The sequence below is a fragment of the Onychostoma macrolepis genome, chromosome 07 (assembly GCF_012432095.1).
Source record: "Onychostoma macrolepis isolate SWU-2019 chromosome 07, ASM1243209v1, whole genome shotgun sequence".
NCBI classification, from domain to species: Eukaryota; Metazoa; Chordata; class Actinopteri; order Cypriniformes; family Cyprinidae; genus Onychostoma; species Onychostoma macrolepis.
Genome location: NC_081161.1, coordinates 27841245 through 27859037, shown reverse-complemented (window position 1 = coordinate 27859037; position 17793 = coordinate 27841245). Strand labels below are relative to the sequence as shown.

At 38.2% G+C, this 17793-nt stretch overlaps 1 protein-coding gene across 1 annotated transcript; it reads right to left on the bottom strand.

Moving 5' to 3' along the window:
• Positions 1 to 1510: 1510 nt before the first annotated feature.
• On the bottom strand, positions 1511 to 15093 carry hsd11b2 (hydroxysteroid (11-beta) dehydrogenase 2). The gene is made up of 5 exons (XM_058782365.1): positions 14580 to 15093; positions 6493 to 6705; positions 4651 to 4836; positions 3369 to 3506; positions 1511 to 2763 (listed from the first exon to the last, which is right to left on the bottom strand). Exons 1-5 carry the CDS (start codon positions 14851 to 14853, stop codon positions 2330 to 2332), a joined length of 1245 nt encoding a protein of 414 aa, XP_058638348.1. The 5' UTR covers positions 14854 to 15093; the 3' UTR covers positions 1511 to 2329.
• Between the last annotated feature and the right edge of the window lie 2700 nt (positions 15094 to 17793).

Genomic DNA, 17793 nt, shown 5'->3' with positions numbered 1-17793 from the left:
TGTCAGTGTTTGGGAATATTCATGCACAATTTAAGTACATAATCGCATGAAATCAGATTAAAAAAATAAAACATTTTAGAAGAGAAAGCAGCATCATGGTTGTCTGAACCAATGAGCATTAAGCTGTGTCGTCAGTCAGGCGTTTCCCATCATGCTTTTGATCAGCGCAGCGTCAAATGCACGGACGTTTCAGAAACGTTTTCATGAGCAACAGAAACACTTTTTATATACTGCTAAATACAGCGCCCTCTGTTCAAGAATAAAGTTCAACATATCTACTAATCAACAAATCATATACTATTTAAATACTAATAAAGTGGGGGTACATATGCTTTTATCAGTGTTTTTGATAAACAGGACTCAATATAACATTGCAACTACAGTAAAAAAAGCTTTTACTGTTCCAAAAAACACAGATTTGTGAGCATTATTGGAATTGAAAAGGTTAGAATGAACCCCAAACACAAGCGATCATTGTCATGTGGTGAATCTGGCCAATCTGAAACAGCTGTGTCGTCATCAGCACTCTTGCAGTTGCTCTGGAGAAACTGCTCTCTTCGGCACTTTGATGCCACACATAATATCATATTATAATGCTTGAAGTGTCAGTGGATACGTAAGGGATAATCAACGGCTAGCTGTGCATTAAACGATTTGAATGCACGACGTGGAGGCGAAGAACCGCCTGACGCGCAGCGGAGGGTGGTTGCCTCCACAAAGTGGATTCAAATCGTTTAATGCACAGCTAGCCGTTGATTATCCCGTTTATGCCGTGGTCATTTTCCAGCATTCACATATTAAAGATGTTAATAATATTTGCGCTGCAATATTTGTCTGCATTACTATTCAACTCTAACTGTATGTTACTATGGTTACCAATGTTTATAGGAAGCGCATTAATATAGAACGTGATTAAACTGACCTGGAACTACCTGTGCGGTTCAACGAATTTAATCAACACCTGCCAGCCAATCAGAATCGAGTATTCAGACAGACCATGGTATAATGTAGATTAATGTACAATGTTTTATAATAATAATTTATTCTATTTAGTGTCCATTTCATTAATTTAACATATTTAATATTGGGGGCATCCAATTTATTTGACATTTGATTTTTTTTTTTTTTTTTTTTAAGTAATGCAATAAGTTAATTTCCCTGGTAATTAGTTACTTTTATAATGATGTAACTCAGTTACTATAAATGATAAATAAATTAAAATGTACATTTTGGAAAATTTCTACAGAAAATCTGTATTGCAACGAAATATCTTTTTTTTAATTTTTTTAGTTCTGCTAAATCTGGCTTGTAAGACTCTGGCTTTATTACACAAACTGAAATTTGCAATTAGCATAGCTACATACAATTGCTAATTAACACAGCAGTAGTGGGTGGCTGGGTTTCAGTACAGTGATTAGAGAAGGTCATTAAGCTTTCACAAAGATCTTTGACCAGCTAAAGGAAGCCATTGTTCATGTTCTCTGACAGGAAATACAAAAACACACAGATGGATTATTTAAAAAGTCAGCTTTAATATACTCTAAGAATGATCAAGTGAACAATTTTTTTTTCCGTTCTTTTTTCCACATTTGTATAAAATTCACAGTTTAAGTGATTTATTTAAGAATAAAATGGCATAATTATGCCAAAAAATGTGACATGGAAAAAAATAAACAAATATAACAAATGCAAAACTATGGTGTAAAATACATTAAAAAAAAAAGGACTTCTGACTTTAGGAACCACTTCAGCCCATTGGTCACTTAAAGAACAAAAAAAAAATTAAAAAAAAAATTAAAAAAAATAAATATTTACTTGATGTTGCACTCTGACCACATTTGACCCTGGTTTGATCATAGTAACATTATCATCAGCTTCTCAGTCAGTGTAGTATCGGAACACATCTTCAGATGTTTGGCTGTTAATGATCATCCATGCCTTAGTGAAATTGAAATTTCACACCAAACTCAATTAAGGTGTCTCCATGGTGAACGCCCAGAATTTATGCCTTCTGAGAAATACATAAACTCTATGTTATCTGTTTGGATCTTGCCTCACCTGAGAACTTGTATTCATTATAAATATGGCCTGTGGGCATGACCTCTTTTTTATTATTATCTTCATGATGCTCAAGAGTGTCATCTGCCTTTTAAGCACTGGGTTTACCATAGATGATTTGGTGCAATTCAGTGATCCCCTCAACATATTACACAATATATACAACAAAATGAAGACAAAAGAAAAGTAAAGTGTAGACAATGGAAACATATCTCTATAAGTAGATCACTTTAGTGGTGCTAAAGGATGTTTTTTTCACTCTTTACCAGAACTAATCAATAATCTTTGTGAAGCTGTTGTTGTTGTTGTTACTGTTATTCATGTTCTCATTTATGCTGTTGTTATTGTCGTTGAGGCTCAGGCCTTGTTGTTTCCTAAGGGCACGAGGCATCACTTTCTTCTGTACAAAGAGTTTCTGGAGGAACCTGTCACTGATGCTCAAAGGCAAGTAGCTGCAGATGAAGTACATGAGCATTAAACCTGGCCCGGCATAGTATCGCACCTGCGGTTGAGGAGAGAGGAGTGCGTCCACAATGGTGTTGATGACGGGGCTCAGATCCTCATTGGCTGTTTTTGCGTAACTCTGGAACAGTTCCTTGGTCTCCAGCAGGTATTCTTCCCCATATTCTTCTAGAAGGCTTGGAGGCAAGTTTTTGATCAGGTCCTTGTACTGTTTTTCCCAGTACTCTGTGTTACTGCTCTGCCCTGCAAGACAAGGAAATGGCAGAAAGCGTGAGGCAACATGAACCGATGAATGTGGGGAACATAGAGAAATCCAGGACAGATTGGAGACATAAACAGAGGTCTGGGGACACTTTATTCAGTTATTTATATTGTAATTCCAGACCTGCATTTGGCCGGACTATCTGTTCAGTCGGTGTGTAAAGAAGGACTCAAATGTCAGCTCAAAACCTGACAGATCCCTGAGGCTCAGATGTAAATAAACAACTTTAATGAGAACTCAACTGATGTGGCAGTTTTCTCTCAAGATGTAACCCATTTGTCTAAGAATATCTGATATGCCCTTTTACTAGGACACAGCGGTGTTGTCTTTGTTTAATTTGCTTGTATAGCTTGTGTGTTTTATTAAGCGTCCGATAATAACATTAAATCTTCAAGTATATTTGTACTCATTTTTCTTCTTCTGACATATATTCTGATGATAACGGAAAGTCTACATTTCGTCAAATTACAACCCCTTGTCAAGACTACAGAGAACAGCAGTATACAGATAAGTGAATCATCAAACTAGAAGTATACAATATTTTGGTATAAGTAACTTGGTTTCACATTGTTAAAATGTTAATCACCTGTCTTAAATGCAGAGGGTAAGATGGTGGAGACTTTGACACCCCATGGCTCCAGCTCATGACGAAGTGTGTTGGTAAAAAGATTCAGAGCAGCTTTTGAAGCCCCGTACGACACCAAACAAGGGAAGGGATGCTCACCTGCAGAAAGTAGAGATACCTTAATCACGATTTACAGCACTACACATCCTTGGACATTTTAATGAGCTGTCTGATATGATAAAGACCGTAAAAAACTAGGTAAGAAGAGCTACCACATTACTGTTTCAAATCTGTCACGTTGCCTGAGAACTGGTAAAGACACAGTGATGAGCTTTATGGGGCACATTCCAGAAGTATAACAGTGCTGTTTTTTGACAGAGGGAGGAGTGTCATTCATTGTAGGGGTAATAAAGATCTGGACTGTAGCCAGGACAGTCATCGGTTTAATGGTGAAAACCAAGCAGCCCTGTGGAGGTTAACTGCAGATTGAGACTGTTTATAAACTGTGTGGTTTTGCCTCAAGGCTTTGCGGAATAAAAGGGCTTGGGTTCAAATCGCTGGGAGGATGTTTTAAGACAACAGGCCTCCTGTAAGCCCTCTGATAGAACGACGTTCATCTGTATTGTGACAGTAGCATCTGCTGCTCATGACAGCTCAAACATTTTGTTTTCTTCTACAGGGAGACTGCGCTGATGGAGACATCTTTATTTAAAATGGCTGTGCGCCAGTGTTTACAGAGAACTCATTGGCGTCCTGCGCCAGGCTGTTACTCATAGTATCACACTGTTTTGGCACAACGGTAGTAAACAAATGGAGATAAAATCAGGGAAGCCAGGCAAAGCTAAAGGGACACTGATTTCCCCTACTGACTGAATTCCAGCATGAGCCTGAGCAGAGAGCTGCTCTCAGTCGAAATTGTTAGTGGACACTTGAGAAGAAAGGAAAACAGGTGGATTACAGTTTGGACTCCCATTAGTGTTTGGTTAGGTGTGATAAAGCCAGATGGAAGGCATAAAATAAACATCTGACAGACAGAACTCCATTTATAAGCACTGGCAGCTTTATGTGGATGGCAGAGAGAGAGAGAAAGAGACTTCTAATTAGATTTAGCACTGAAACAAGAACCTGGAAACACTCATAAAAGTGTCTTCATACGTAGTTTTAACTGACGCTTTCTTTTCATTCTCTTTTATTAGAGGTGAAGTCTGAGTAGAGTGGCTCGGATAGATAATATCTGTATAAGTGCACTAGCTGGATGGTTAGCGCTCACGTGTATGTACGTGTGTGTGTACGTGCACAGTACCTGAAGGGCTGGAGATTGTCACAATCCGGCCTTTAGCCTGTCTGAGAAGTGGCAGGAAGGTCCTGGTGACGGTAAGTGTTCCAAAGAAGTTAACCTCCATGCATCCTCTGTAGTTGGACATCAGCGAGAGCTCAGCATCCCCAATGTTCACACAACATCCAGCGTTATTAACAAGCCCCCACAAATCTAGAGGAAAGAAAACATGCACAAGTATAATATAGGTTACTTTATATTTTATGCTGTAATTACGACAAAGATGCTTCTTTTAACAGAAACTGGGAGCACTGAAATACTAAATTAATGAGCCACAGTTCATTTTCTAATTTTGGAAGTTTCAAGAACTTGATTTTGTGCTTTTAGCATTTTAAAGTCGTTTTTAAATATTAATTGTTCTTTGATTTTGTTTGATAATAATAATTTCTTAACTGAAACACATTCAAATTAATCCACAGACAACTTGGATGTTTGCTGGTTGAGAACCACTGTTTTAAAGTGACAGTTACTGAAGCAACACTGCAAAAATCAATGATTGTGATGGTTCTGGTCGGAACTTTTGACACCTAAGTGTATAAATGTATTGTATGTGTTTATTGTCATGAGAACACATTGTTCCGAATACAGCACATAAGCTTTGTCGCACATTTTCAACCCTGTCGAATGGATTGACCAAGACCATCTGGAGAATCAAAGAGATACAGAGTGGCTTAGTAAAGAGGGTTTTATCTGCTGATATTGCACAGAACTGTTTGTGAAGACAGCACGTGATTTATATCTCTCTAGTTTCGCTAAAACTCTGCCTGAATTTATTACCTGGTTAAATAAGAATGATGTTCTTCACCGATGACCTCAACTTTTGTTTGGTCAATAGATTAAGGAAATTATTAGTAGAATAAGGAAAGCTATGCCTCAACTGAGAAAGAAATGAAACAGGGAGAGGAGAGAACAACAAAGGCCTGAAATAATCTGTTAAAAAACATTTTTGGGGGGATTTATTTAACATCCGTGGAACTGTTCCATTGCACAAATGGTTATTTGTAAATGAAAAAGGTTCTTCACACAAGAAAAAATAGTTTACGGTCTTTAAAAAAAAAGTGTTCACTGAAAGGTTCTTTGGGGAACCCAAAATGGTTTCTTTTATGGCATGGTTGTGAAAACCTTCTTTTGGAGAGTGTATAGGGGAAAAAACTAAATCTACAGAAACTCTTTGAGATATGAGCATTCACATATGTCGTCAGTTTTCCCTAAGCTTAGCGTCTGAATTGAGGAGAATAAAGAATGAAATACTGAACTCATGACTTTGAGTTTTGAAAAAGGCAGCATGGAAAAACTGTTTTTTTCTGATTGGTCCATGAGCCACCTGGCTCTGTGGTGTGTATGTTTGAAAATAAAACAGCCCCTTGATGTACTGCCAAATTATACATCACCCTTCCACCCCATCCCCTCCCAACACTTGGTCACATACATACAAACAAACAACAACAACAAAAAATCTCACACACAAAAAACACATATATACCTGACTATGCTTGTAGTCTCTTGTAAAATAAACAGCACTGCCAAAAATGCCTATGGAGCACAAATGAATTGATTTATTTGACCTACTTTAAAGGTAATTCAATGGGGTGCTTTGTTGATAGCATGGTTCCAAGATTTGATTCAACAGAAATGTTAATGGAAACCACAAGCTAGTTAAAGTTTATTCAGGGTAACCAAAAGTTGCTGGCAGTTTTCAGAATATATACAAACATTCATACAGGGGAATTTTAGGTTCATTGTGTTCAAGCATGTTGGAATGTGATTGTGTGTGCGTATTTCTGGCATAGCTCAAATGTAAATCCTCACCTCTCATGCCAAGTTTGGCCTTGGTGTCGAGCAGGGCTTGCTGTACCTGCTGAGGCTGGGTGATGTCTACCTGCAGGAGGGTAAGGCGTGATGAACAGACTCTACGCAAGTGATCGGCTCCCTCTCCGTCCAAGTTCAATACGGTCGCGAACACTTCAAACCCCATGGCATCTAACCGCTTTGCTGTAGCGTTCCCAAACCCTGAATCACAACCTACAGAGACAGTGGAGGGAAACATGAGAATGTTATGCCAACATATTACAATCAAAACACTCAGAAGTTTTCTAAATACTCACATTTTGGCAAAATCTGACAGTAATTACACTTAAATGGCATCTTATGCAACACCACATTATCATGACCCTAATAGCTGTTTTGGATATGTTTTTGAACACTTAAGCCAGTTTTAGGACTTTCTTTTATGGAACAGGATTGAAAACTTGGAGGAAGCATCATCAACATTGGTAAAATTGCAATCTCATTGCTATGACCTCTGAACGCCTATAAAGTTCAGCAAAACCAGAGCAGCACAACAGGAACCAAAAGCACAATTATATAAAGTCTTCACCCCACGTCAAGTTGCATGATAGTATGACGCATTAATCTCTGAAACACAACACTCTTATCTCTTTACTAGATTACACACCTGAATGAGATACTGGTGTTAGTGTCCTGATTTGAGGACAATGTCCTTACCGTCCCAGGGAACCTTGTGGTTTGGGAGCTGTATTACTAAAATGTTAAAAATGCAAATCAGGACTCAGTGTGTTAAAAACAAATGCAGCCATGGTTACAAATGCATGCACAAGATTCTGATATCTGACACACACAAACACACATGCACGCACACACTCACACACACATTTACAGAAGTGGTGGCAGGGAACAACACATTAATAAGGAAATGTAACATCCGATCTTTATGAGGGTCATTTGAGTACAGTTAACATAAACCCACAGGAGCTTTACCCCCAACATGCAGAAGAATGCTAAAAAAGAAAGAAAGAAAAAAAGCAGAATAACAGCAGACTTTCTGTTCTTTTCCTACCCCTTATGTGCAAGTTGTTCTTGGAATTGAGCGACAGTATACTACAGATTCTGGAAACAAAAGTGACATGAATAGATACACAGACATGAATATTTCTCTCAATGTGAGGTCTACTACATAATTGAACCGCTGGGCTTTAGAAATGAATGTTTTCTGTGAGTGCCAGTTTTTATAATCTTTGTTCTTTTAAAAATGATTGTTAGGAATTTTGTTTCTATCCAAACTAAACTTATTCCATTCTGCGTTTCTTTAGTTTGGCAGGGAAGTCAAAGTTGTAAGCCTAAAAAAAACCTGATAATAATAAAACAGTTATGCGTGAAAATTTTTATAGACCGTCCAGAGGTCAGTGGCCTCACTTTTCACCTCTAATTTGTGAATGTGTGGCAAACAATTATACACCAGTTATGATAACAGCAGTTACTCAGTGTACAGGGATAACAAACACAATCACACCTCTGTATTTTAGAGCAAATGTTATCTGAAGGTCCTCTGAGGACACGCACATATCTGTCAGTACACTAGCTGTGCCCTCGCTTTCCCAGATACATGAAGTATTTTTTCAATAAACACGTTGAGCCTGCAGAAGGATGGAGCTTGAGATGGGGGACCTAAGAAAAGTAATCAAGAATAACAGACTTTAACTGATTATGATTATTAATACATTTTGCCATTGCTGAGATAAATGCACCTACCTGGCAATAACTTTTTACCATCACTCTTCAAATGTATTTATTTATTTGATTAATATTGCCCAGGTTAGTTATTCCCAGCCAGGGGTACATGTTCCCCAGCTGGTACTTAAGAAGGTTCCAGGTAATTCTGGTGATTCTAATTCTGGTAATTCTAATTCTTAGGTAATGCTAGGAACTACATGGAAAAATTAGCATTTTCCATTTAAAACGAATGCGTGAAAACCAAAAAGATGATCACACAGGGACATCTGCATATTAGTTCTGATGTTTTTGCAAGTCGCATCCAGTGCGCCAAATTTCAGACAAACGGCACCATGCTGTGAATATTCATCCCCCTGAAAAATGCATGTACTGTGCTTTTGATGCAACATTCCAACTAAGGTACTAGATTTGCACAAGTAAACGAAAAAAAATAAAAAATCTATGTGAATTCTCTTGGAATTTTTGCATTTATAATCTGCTAAATTAAATATGAGGAATAAATTCAAAAGTATTTGGTGGTGGAGTATAGCTTGAGGTCTGACTACATCTCGTGCATCTGTGCCAAGTGAATCCTCTCTGAACTCTGGCCTCATGATGCTACACTTAAACCTTTCTTATCTGTTTAACCTCTTCACCTGACTTGACCAACTAGGCATGGCGAGAGTGCCAAAGGTGTCCCTCCCTACGTTTTCCTGCAAATATTTACCGTGTGCTGTTATGTAACATTGATATGGGTATTATTAGAAATCTCAGGTCTAGCATATCTCATCCCACACTCAACTGGCCTGCATTCTGGAGTTGCTCCAGGGACATTGGGTAAGGAAAAGGCCTGCCAGAGCCCTGATGAGCCACTTCTGAATTCCCACACACACACACACACATGTGATCGCAGTGAAGCCCACAGGGCTTGGAGGACAGTTGGTACTGGCACTGTGTGCTGATCAGTGAAGCAATATATGGAACTTCCCTGGCCTCAGCAAAAAAAAGAGCTAAACAAGAAACAGTGAGGGTGACAGAGAGACAATGAAACAGGAACGAGGCAGACTCATATGTATAGTGGTCCAAAAATGTGCAGGATGCTTTACGATAATTAAAGGGATAGTTCACCCAAAAATGAAAATTCGGTCATTAATTACTCACCTTCATGTCGTTCCAAACCTGTAAGACCTTCGTTCATCTTCGGAACGCAAATTAAGATATTTCTGATGAATTCCGAGAGCTCTCGGACCCTCCCATAGACAGCAAGGATCAGCTACGAGAATACTTTTTGTGCACAAAATCTTTGTTCCAAAGATGAACAAAGGCCTTACAGGTTTGGAACGACATGAGGGTGAGTAATTAATGACCGAATTTTCATTTTTGGGTGAATTATCAGATGCAAAAGATCAAATGATGCAAAATATCAAACCAATTGGCATCTGCAAACAAATAAATTTACACTTTTAGAACTAACTTCCCTTTTATGTACGCCTTTTCTATTTTTCAAATCAATGACTCGATCATGTTTACAGGATATATAAAGTCAGCTCTCTGGAAACAAGAAAGTTTTAACAACCAGAAAGAATCCAAATGCTTCTTTAAAAAAAAAAAAGAATAGCCAATGTAATAATATTAATAAATATAGCTGCAAGCAGCAACTACCGGGATTCAAACACTTTAGGCATTTAAGCACATAAGGTAAAAGACATTGTGTTAACATGGCTGTAACCACCTAAATCAATTATTAAAATAACATTTTTGGAAAATGCAAGCAATTTACCAAAGAAATATGATGATTTTTAACAGTTATGACTGTTATAGCACCACCTATGGTCAAATTTCCATTAAATGTTGCATGCTTGTTTAGAATCATCTTTCTCATATTCTCACTGAGTTTCATGAAGTTTTGAGTTTTTCTTTAGGATTTATAGGCTTTTGGGTATAATTGGCCACGTCCCTTTAACAGTGACACTGTTGTAGCTTAAGTGTAAAGTTCAATATTTTCAATAGTTGTTTTGTTGCGATCGAGCGAAAAATCTATGACAAACGGTGTAGGAGATATGAGCGATTTCACGTTTTTGTAGAGATGTGCACGACCCTGGAGAATTCCGATAAACAGTCTTTAATTCCAAATTAAACTCAAAGGACAGGAGAATCACTAGGAGAACGTACAAACACATTCACTCAAGATAATACAGGGCAAAGAAACAGGGGAAAGACAGGGCTATAAATACTAACCAAACGAGGGACTAACGAGTAAGTTAACAAGGAACAGGTGACTAACTGATAATGAGGACAGGAACAAAACCAAATAAGGCCAGACGAGAACTAAACAGAAGCCAACACTTGACAGTACCACCTGGGAGGGGGAGGGGGAGGGGGAGGGGGAGGGGGAGGGCGCCCAGGGCAGATCAGGCAGACCCAGGAGCCATGGCAAATCAGGAGGCTCAGGCAGCCATGGCGGATCAGGAGACACGGGAGGCCATGGCGGATCCACCTCTGTAGCCTTGGCTCGGCCACTATGGCCATGGGTATATGCCCCCCCAAATTTTCCCAAAACATTCATCCATGTCCTGTATTCTGTAATAGTAGGTGGCTGTAGAGAAGTGCGCAACACTGGAGAATTCCGATAAACAGTCTTTAATTCCAAATTAAACTCAAAGGACAGGAGAATCACTAGGAGAACGTACAACCACAAACACATTCACTCAAGATAATACAGGGCAAAGAAACAGGGGAAAGACAGGGCTATAAATACTAACCAAACGAAGGACTAACGAGTAAATTAACAAGGAACAGGTGACTAACTGGTAATGAGGACAAGAACAAAACCAAATAAGGCCAGACAGTAACTACACAGAAACCAACACGTGACACTGGTCAAGTTTCAAGTTTTGGTCTGCACAATCAGTTTTACGGCGGAAAAATAATAATAAAAATCCTTACAATTACAATAGGGTTTCAGCACTACGTGTTTGAACCCCTAATAATAATAATATAAAATTATTAAAATGAAACAATATTTCTAAGTATAATATTTTAATATTTATAATATTTTTAAGTGTCTACATTTTTTTTTAACACAGCATATACAAAATATAAGAAAATAATAATTAAAAATTATGAAAAATATATGAATATATGACATTTATACATTCTAAGTGCAGCTTAAGTGTTTAAATAAATAATTTTTTTATCTACATAATATTTGGGACCAAGGCATATACATCTTTCACCTCACTCACTTGTGAGCTCGCATGCAATACCTGAGTGGCTCACATTCAGGTCTCTGAATGATGTGGGATTAATCGTGCTTCCTCCTGCTGTCTTCAGCATGTAAACACAATGGAGTGTGCCTCATGCTACGTGATCAGATTTCCCACTGCCCTTCATCTCACATACAGACTAATGTCAATTGGTACTTAGTAGCTCATTTACAGATCCGGACTGACGTCATACTTTTCATAGAAATGTTGGATTCCGAACGAATTAGGCTGATTGATTCTTACACATCTCCACAACTCGAGTGGGGATAGTCAAAAGAAGCAAACGTTGGTGCAGACAGATGAAGAGTTGAGAGCGTGTGTTTATTTAACACTAGAAGTTCACACCTTCATGCTGCTAGAACCTGGTGCTAATCACAGCTTAGCTCTGTCATGATTTACTGGCAATGTGAAATTGAAAGAAAGCAAGATGTGAACACACAGTCTTAAGTTTTAGCTAGCTATGCAGTATTTACAGAGTATCATCACAGTTAAAAGAAGGAATTTCTTATTAAAACATACGTTTATGTACAGAGAACGTAAATGTTCCCTTTATTGGGCAATTTATGGAAATCCTCCTTAACAACAAAAACATTTTTATCAAAGAAAGACGGCTTCATTATGTAGAAAGGAAACATTCTTTGAGAAACAGATGCCTCTGATTAATTAGGAGTCAGGATTACAGAAGTTTACATGTTGGGAGTTCTGGCATAGTGAACAACACACTTTAATGTTATATTCCCAAAGCTGGTGATTAACATGTACAAGGTGTACTGGCCTTGTAGTCTATAGGCATTTTTCCAGCTTGACTCTCTCCAAACTAACGACTTTAGCTTGTGTAGTCAGCCAATTCTGTAACCTTAACCCCCTACCTCACAGCAATTCAAGCCCTGACTGTGCCTTTCTGCTGGCTTTGTAAGAGGTTTACAGGTTTTCCACTTACGTTTGGTTTTTGGCATAAGACCTCTGAAAAGGGTCATTTAAGAAAACATAATGTCCATCAGAAATATTACTTAAAAGTATGATACCATGTCATTACATGCTAGCTGGTAGTACAAAAACAAAGACAAGAAAATGAAGAAAACATTATCAAGTAGTGTGCCCTGTGCCAACCTCAGAAGCTCACGCTGGTTCTGTATACATGTATTAAAACAAGTAATGAAAGGGGTTGATTGGGTTGCTGGTTACCATGCCAATAGACAGCAGACAGCTTTTGGGGATTTAAGGAACCCATATGAGTTATTTCTGTGAATCCCACGTCCTTGATGGGACATAAGCTGCCTTGGAGTAACCGACGGAACTTAACCCCTTGCCCTGCTAAGTGAACAGAAGGCCTGTTTATTTATCATGGCAGCTTAAGGAAATAAAAAACTTGACAAGGTCAAAAATTAACTGACATTAACAATTGAACTACATAAAATCATTAACAAAAAAACGTTCCTCTTTGGGAACTCCACCTAAAGAGTTTTAAGGAAAATAAACTATAACATTTTCGTTCTGAAAGCCCAGGATACAGTATCCAGGCATACAAGTGTGATACACTTATTATACACATAAATATAGTATTGTGGTTTGCCTCAGGTGCAGAAAAGGCTGAATAATTTGCAATCAAGCAATTGTTTAAGTGTTTAAGGCTGCTTTGGGCTTCAAGAAATCATACTGAACTAAAAGATACGTGCTCACATAAAGTACATAGCTAGGAGCTTATGATCCAGATTAAACAGGAGTTCTAAAACCGCTTAGTAAAATAAATCAACACATAATTGCCTTTATTCCTCAAGGTCTGAAATAGCAATTCCACAGTGTTGGTGAGATTCTTTTTTAGAGCTGCTGGTTGCAGATCGCATACATACAAACACATGTTTGCTTTTCTAGTGAGAACTTCCCATTGACTTCTATTGTTTTGATATTGTGCTAATATATTTTTCTATCCCCAACCATAAAACATTCTGCATTTAGAATGTACATTATTTGTATGTTTAATAAACCACACCGAGGGAAAAAAAGGAAAACTGTTTTTTAAAATCTTGGTGACTAGACAAAATATGGAAAGGTCACCCATAAATGAAAATTATGTCATCATTTACTCACCCTCATGCCATACAGGTTTGGAATGACATGAAAGGCAGTACTGTAAATGATGACAGATTTTTTTTTTTTTTTTTGGGTGAACTATCCCTTTAAAGCAGTACACTCACTGTAACTGCAGAAGTCTCAAAGAGCACATAAAGAAGCAGTTTACAAAGCTGCAAGTGGAGAAATACAGCTGCAATTTGCAAATGAGTTTTAAGTACACCACCAGGTACAACACGGCAGCTCTTTGACTTGATTTATAGCTTACACTGCAATTTTGTTGCATAAGATTTTTTAACTTAGAATCAGATTAGCCAAATCATCTTAGAGTACTCTATAGTTCAGTGGCAGGACACAATAGAGTTTAACACACAACACATCAGATTGACAAATCAATCAGAATGCATGTCCTACAAATACCGCTCAAACTTGGATTAGCTTGAATAGAAAGGCACATGACCAATATAATTTAAGTCATACCAAGTGTTTTCCTCATTGCCATAAAATATGGGTCAATACTGATAGTGAGCTGAACATTATACATTCAGCTTGATATGGTCTATGGATAGAAGTACAGGATATTCAAAAGACATAAGACACAGTAAGTTTTGAGGAACAGAAGTGACTCTGATCATTAGAGTTATTAATATGGGACTTCCCATACAAAATCACAGCATGTGCTGACAAGAAGTGTATACATTTGTTGTTCAGTCAGTCACAATGCAGACGGAACACATTCTCCTTTAACCTCTTAAAGTTACTGAATCACTTGACACAAAAACAACAGCAATCATAATATAATTGTGGCAATTTTGCACAACAGAATCCACCCAGCATGACCTACATTTCCCATTTGTTTGTACAATCTCTGCTTATCAATTCACATGCATTTCAGGTCAACACATAATGATCCTCTGAGTCAGTCGTGAATGAAAAAGAAAAAAAAAAGACACCGAGCACTAATTAGAATTGCAGACTAAACTATGACACATGCCCATTCATTTAATGCCCATATTATGTTTTTGTTCTGCTTCTTCTGTTTGATCTTACCTGTGATGAAGACAGCTTTGCCTTCAACTGGCAGGAAGGGTTTGGGGGTGGCCCACGTAAAGTACAGCCAGCAGGACACACAGAGGACCAATCTTGCCAGCACAGCGGGCACGCACAGGGCACACAGTCTCTCCACAAGCAGAGTGGCACCCAGCCATGCCACCACTGAGGGCACGGCACCGATATGGAATGCCAGAAACTTCTTCACCACTCCACCAAGAAGGATGGACATCACTCCGATGTAAATCCAGAAAGACACTGCACAGTCTTCCATTGTACTACAGGTGGAAATGCTTTGTACTCTCTCCCTGCCTCTTCTCTTTTTCTTTCTGTCTCTCTTATACTGACTCTGGCACCTTTCCCTCTTTTCCCTCTTCCTCTCTTTATCACTGTCTCTTTCTCAAGTGGGATTACACTTACAAATGAGCAACCATGTGCCTAGTCGGTTCCCTACAATCTCGAGCTCAGGCAGGCTACAGACAGATCTCACACGTTCCAACTCAGAGTAAGAGAGTAGGAGAGCTAGTGAACAGATCCGTCTGACTGCGTGTGTATATATAGTGTACTCTGCAGGAGAGGGGAGGGACTATGCTCAAGCAGATGTAATCAAAGCCCAATGGCCACAGCTTTGCAACATTTCTTGCCCCCCCCCATACATACGTACATACGTTTGTCTCCTTTCCAGCAAGGCATGTGCTGCTCTTCATGCCTTTTCCACTTTTTTTCTCCTTTTGTTTGGCTTCAACAATCACTTGTGAAAACTTTCTTTTGTTAGGAATCAGAATTATGAGTTGAAATATATATATATATATATATATATATATATATATATATATATATATATATATATATATATATATATATATATATATATATATATATATATTTATTTATTTATATGAAAATACATAATTTTTTAACTAAACTGAAAAGGACCTTCCAGAATTTTAGACACTTGTTTTTTTCCGTAAAGCTGCTTTGAAACAAAGTGCACTGCAAAAATGAAAACTGACTTGACTTGAAGTGCAGGTCTCAGTTACATACTGTGACTGGTTGTACTACACATGTTGTACGTGGGTTTCTTCATGCGCACGTGTGGTGGGCTTTGCATCATGCGACTGTCTTTCCTCTGTGATTAATCCATGAAATGCCCCTTTGATGTGTTATGGCATCAGCGTGTATGTGTTATAAGCCCAGCCGCTATAATTTGCTGCTCCTTTCAAAGTTACACTAAACAAATGTTTATTCACAGGAATGTACAAAAAGAAGCAGCAGAACAGGACAACAAGTGCGGCTGGCAGATGAAAAGCAGAGAAACTGTTTGTGTGTGTGCAATGAGGGGAGAAAGATCTCATTTACAGGGTCACTGACTCTTCTTCTAAATGCAGATATTTTGGATGTCTTTATAAAGATGTGACAAAATGTCCAAGATGATGATATAATATCACTAAAATATTCAAACTATTTGAGATCACCTTTAAATTTTCTTTAGATGACACCTGTAGATTCATGCTCCACTGCGGCATACACAAACACATTAAGAGCTGTATAACAAACACACCAACAGTACCATAAATCCTAAGAGTAAGAATCTGACCTTTACACTAAGAAAAGGAGAAGCATCAAAGGGTAAGAAGGAATGAGGGAAAGAGGGAGGAAGGGGGAAAGAGGGGTGTGTGTGAGGCACCTACGTACATTGACCTCATTTTCTCATCAGGTGTGTTATTTCATCCTGAATCGATGAGCTTCTACAGAACCTCATGTCATCTTTAGCCTAGTTCTGTCTTTTACACGTCATACACCTTTCTTGTATCCACAGGCTTGGTGTTTATCTTAATTTACCTCTCCGTTTCTAAGTTTCCTTCCGTCCATGGAGCGATTCGCGTTGAGTTTGTCTAATTACAGTACACAGTAAGAAATTATACAGTTCCTCCTTCATCCAGCTCAGATGATACAAACTCCAAATCCCATTATTCACCTCTTAAATCCTGCCCACACAGATGTTAAGGTGATTCCTGCACACTTGCTTTGACGGTGTGCTGAACACAGTGTTCTTTGGCCTTGGGGTGAATGACCTTCACAGAACATGTTGCCTATATATCACCACTGCTCAATACTGTACTATGCAAGCGCCACACCATTGCCATAATGGTGATCACATCACATGCCACTCATTCTTATGTAAGCCTTTGGCACAAAGATTAACTTTTATCATTTTGATGGGTTCAATGTTTTCCACCAGAGGTCATTTTAGAAAATGATTATAGGTACAGAATGCCTAATAAGGTAGTATTATGTTATGTTATGATTACACATTACATGTGAGTAGTCCTGCACTTCAGATTAAGAAATAAAGGCATAAAGGTGGAAACAGATCTAAGCATGCACCTGCATGATTAAATGCAGTGTTAATCTGATTTTGCATATCTACAAGGTCACAGCAGTGATATTTCTACTCAAGTCCATCACTGTTTGTCCATGGGTGGCGATAGAGAGCTGTACAACTATCACTGTAAATCACTGCAGAAGGACAAATCTGGAGGAAATATTCTGACCTGAGCACATTGAACAAATTGAAAGAACTGCAAGAAAACTGTTTAATGATAATGAAAGTATCAATAGCTACATGACAGATAAAATAACTTGAAACGCATGTTTCAAGAGGCATGCATGTGGTTACTGGGCTTCTGTTTTCTTTAATTTAAGGTATGTTTGTGTGTGAAAGCCAATATATTTGTGTCAATGACCCTCAAAAATTTGCCCTCAGAATAGCTACAATCCTTCTTGGAATGCTGTCGTACAAGTCTTGTGTATCTTGGGATATTGCACTGCTATGCAATAAGAAAAGCCTCTAGTTCTTGGAGGAATGAAGGAGGTGTAATTCTACTTTGCACTCTGAAATTCAGCGCTCTCTAAATGACATTTCATAGAATGAGTTTGACTTTATCAAGCTGTTAATGTACAAATTTGCATTTGTTTAGGAGTTTGTGAGGGTGTATTATCAACCAGGAATGTGAAAACATCACGAGGGAGCAGTGATTAGGATGCACATGGCTTTTTACTCCTTTAGCGTTATACTAACATGAAATAAACCCAATGACTCCTGCAATACGGCTGCCTATAGATTTATAGACCACCCAGCTCCCTTTTTCAATAGGTCAAATCAGGCAAGGAAACTACATTTGTCTAACAATTTGTGAGGTCTTTAAGCAAT

Bases quoted from the DNA above. Each gene is read 5' to 3' on its own strand.
- hsd11b2 (XM_058782365.1), bottom strand. From the start codon at position 14,853: ATGGAAGACTGTGCAGTGTCTTTCTGGATTTACATCGGAGTGATGTCC. The intron at 3,507-4,650 runs GTACTGTGCACG...TACTTTCTGCAG, and splicing joins GACAATCTCCAGCCCTTCAG to GTGAGCATCCCTTCCCTTGT. The intron at 2,764-3,368 runs GTGATTAACATT...CTTGTCTTGCAG, and splicing joins ACCCTCTGCATTTAAGACAG to GGCAGAGCAGTAACACAGAG.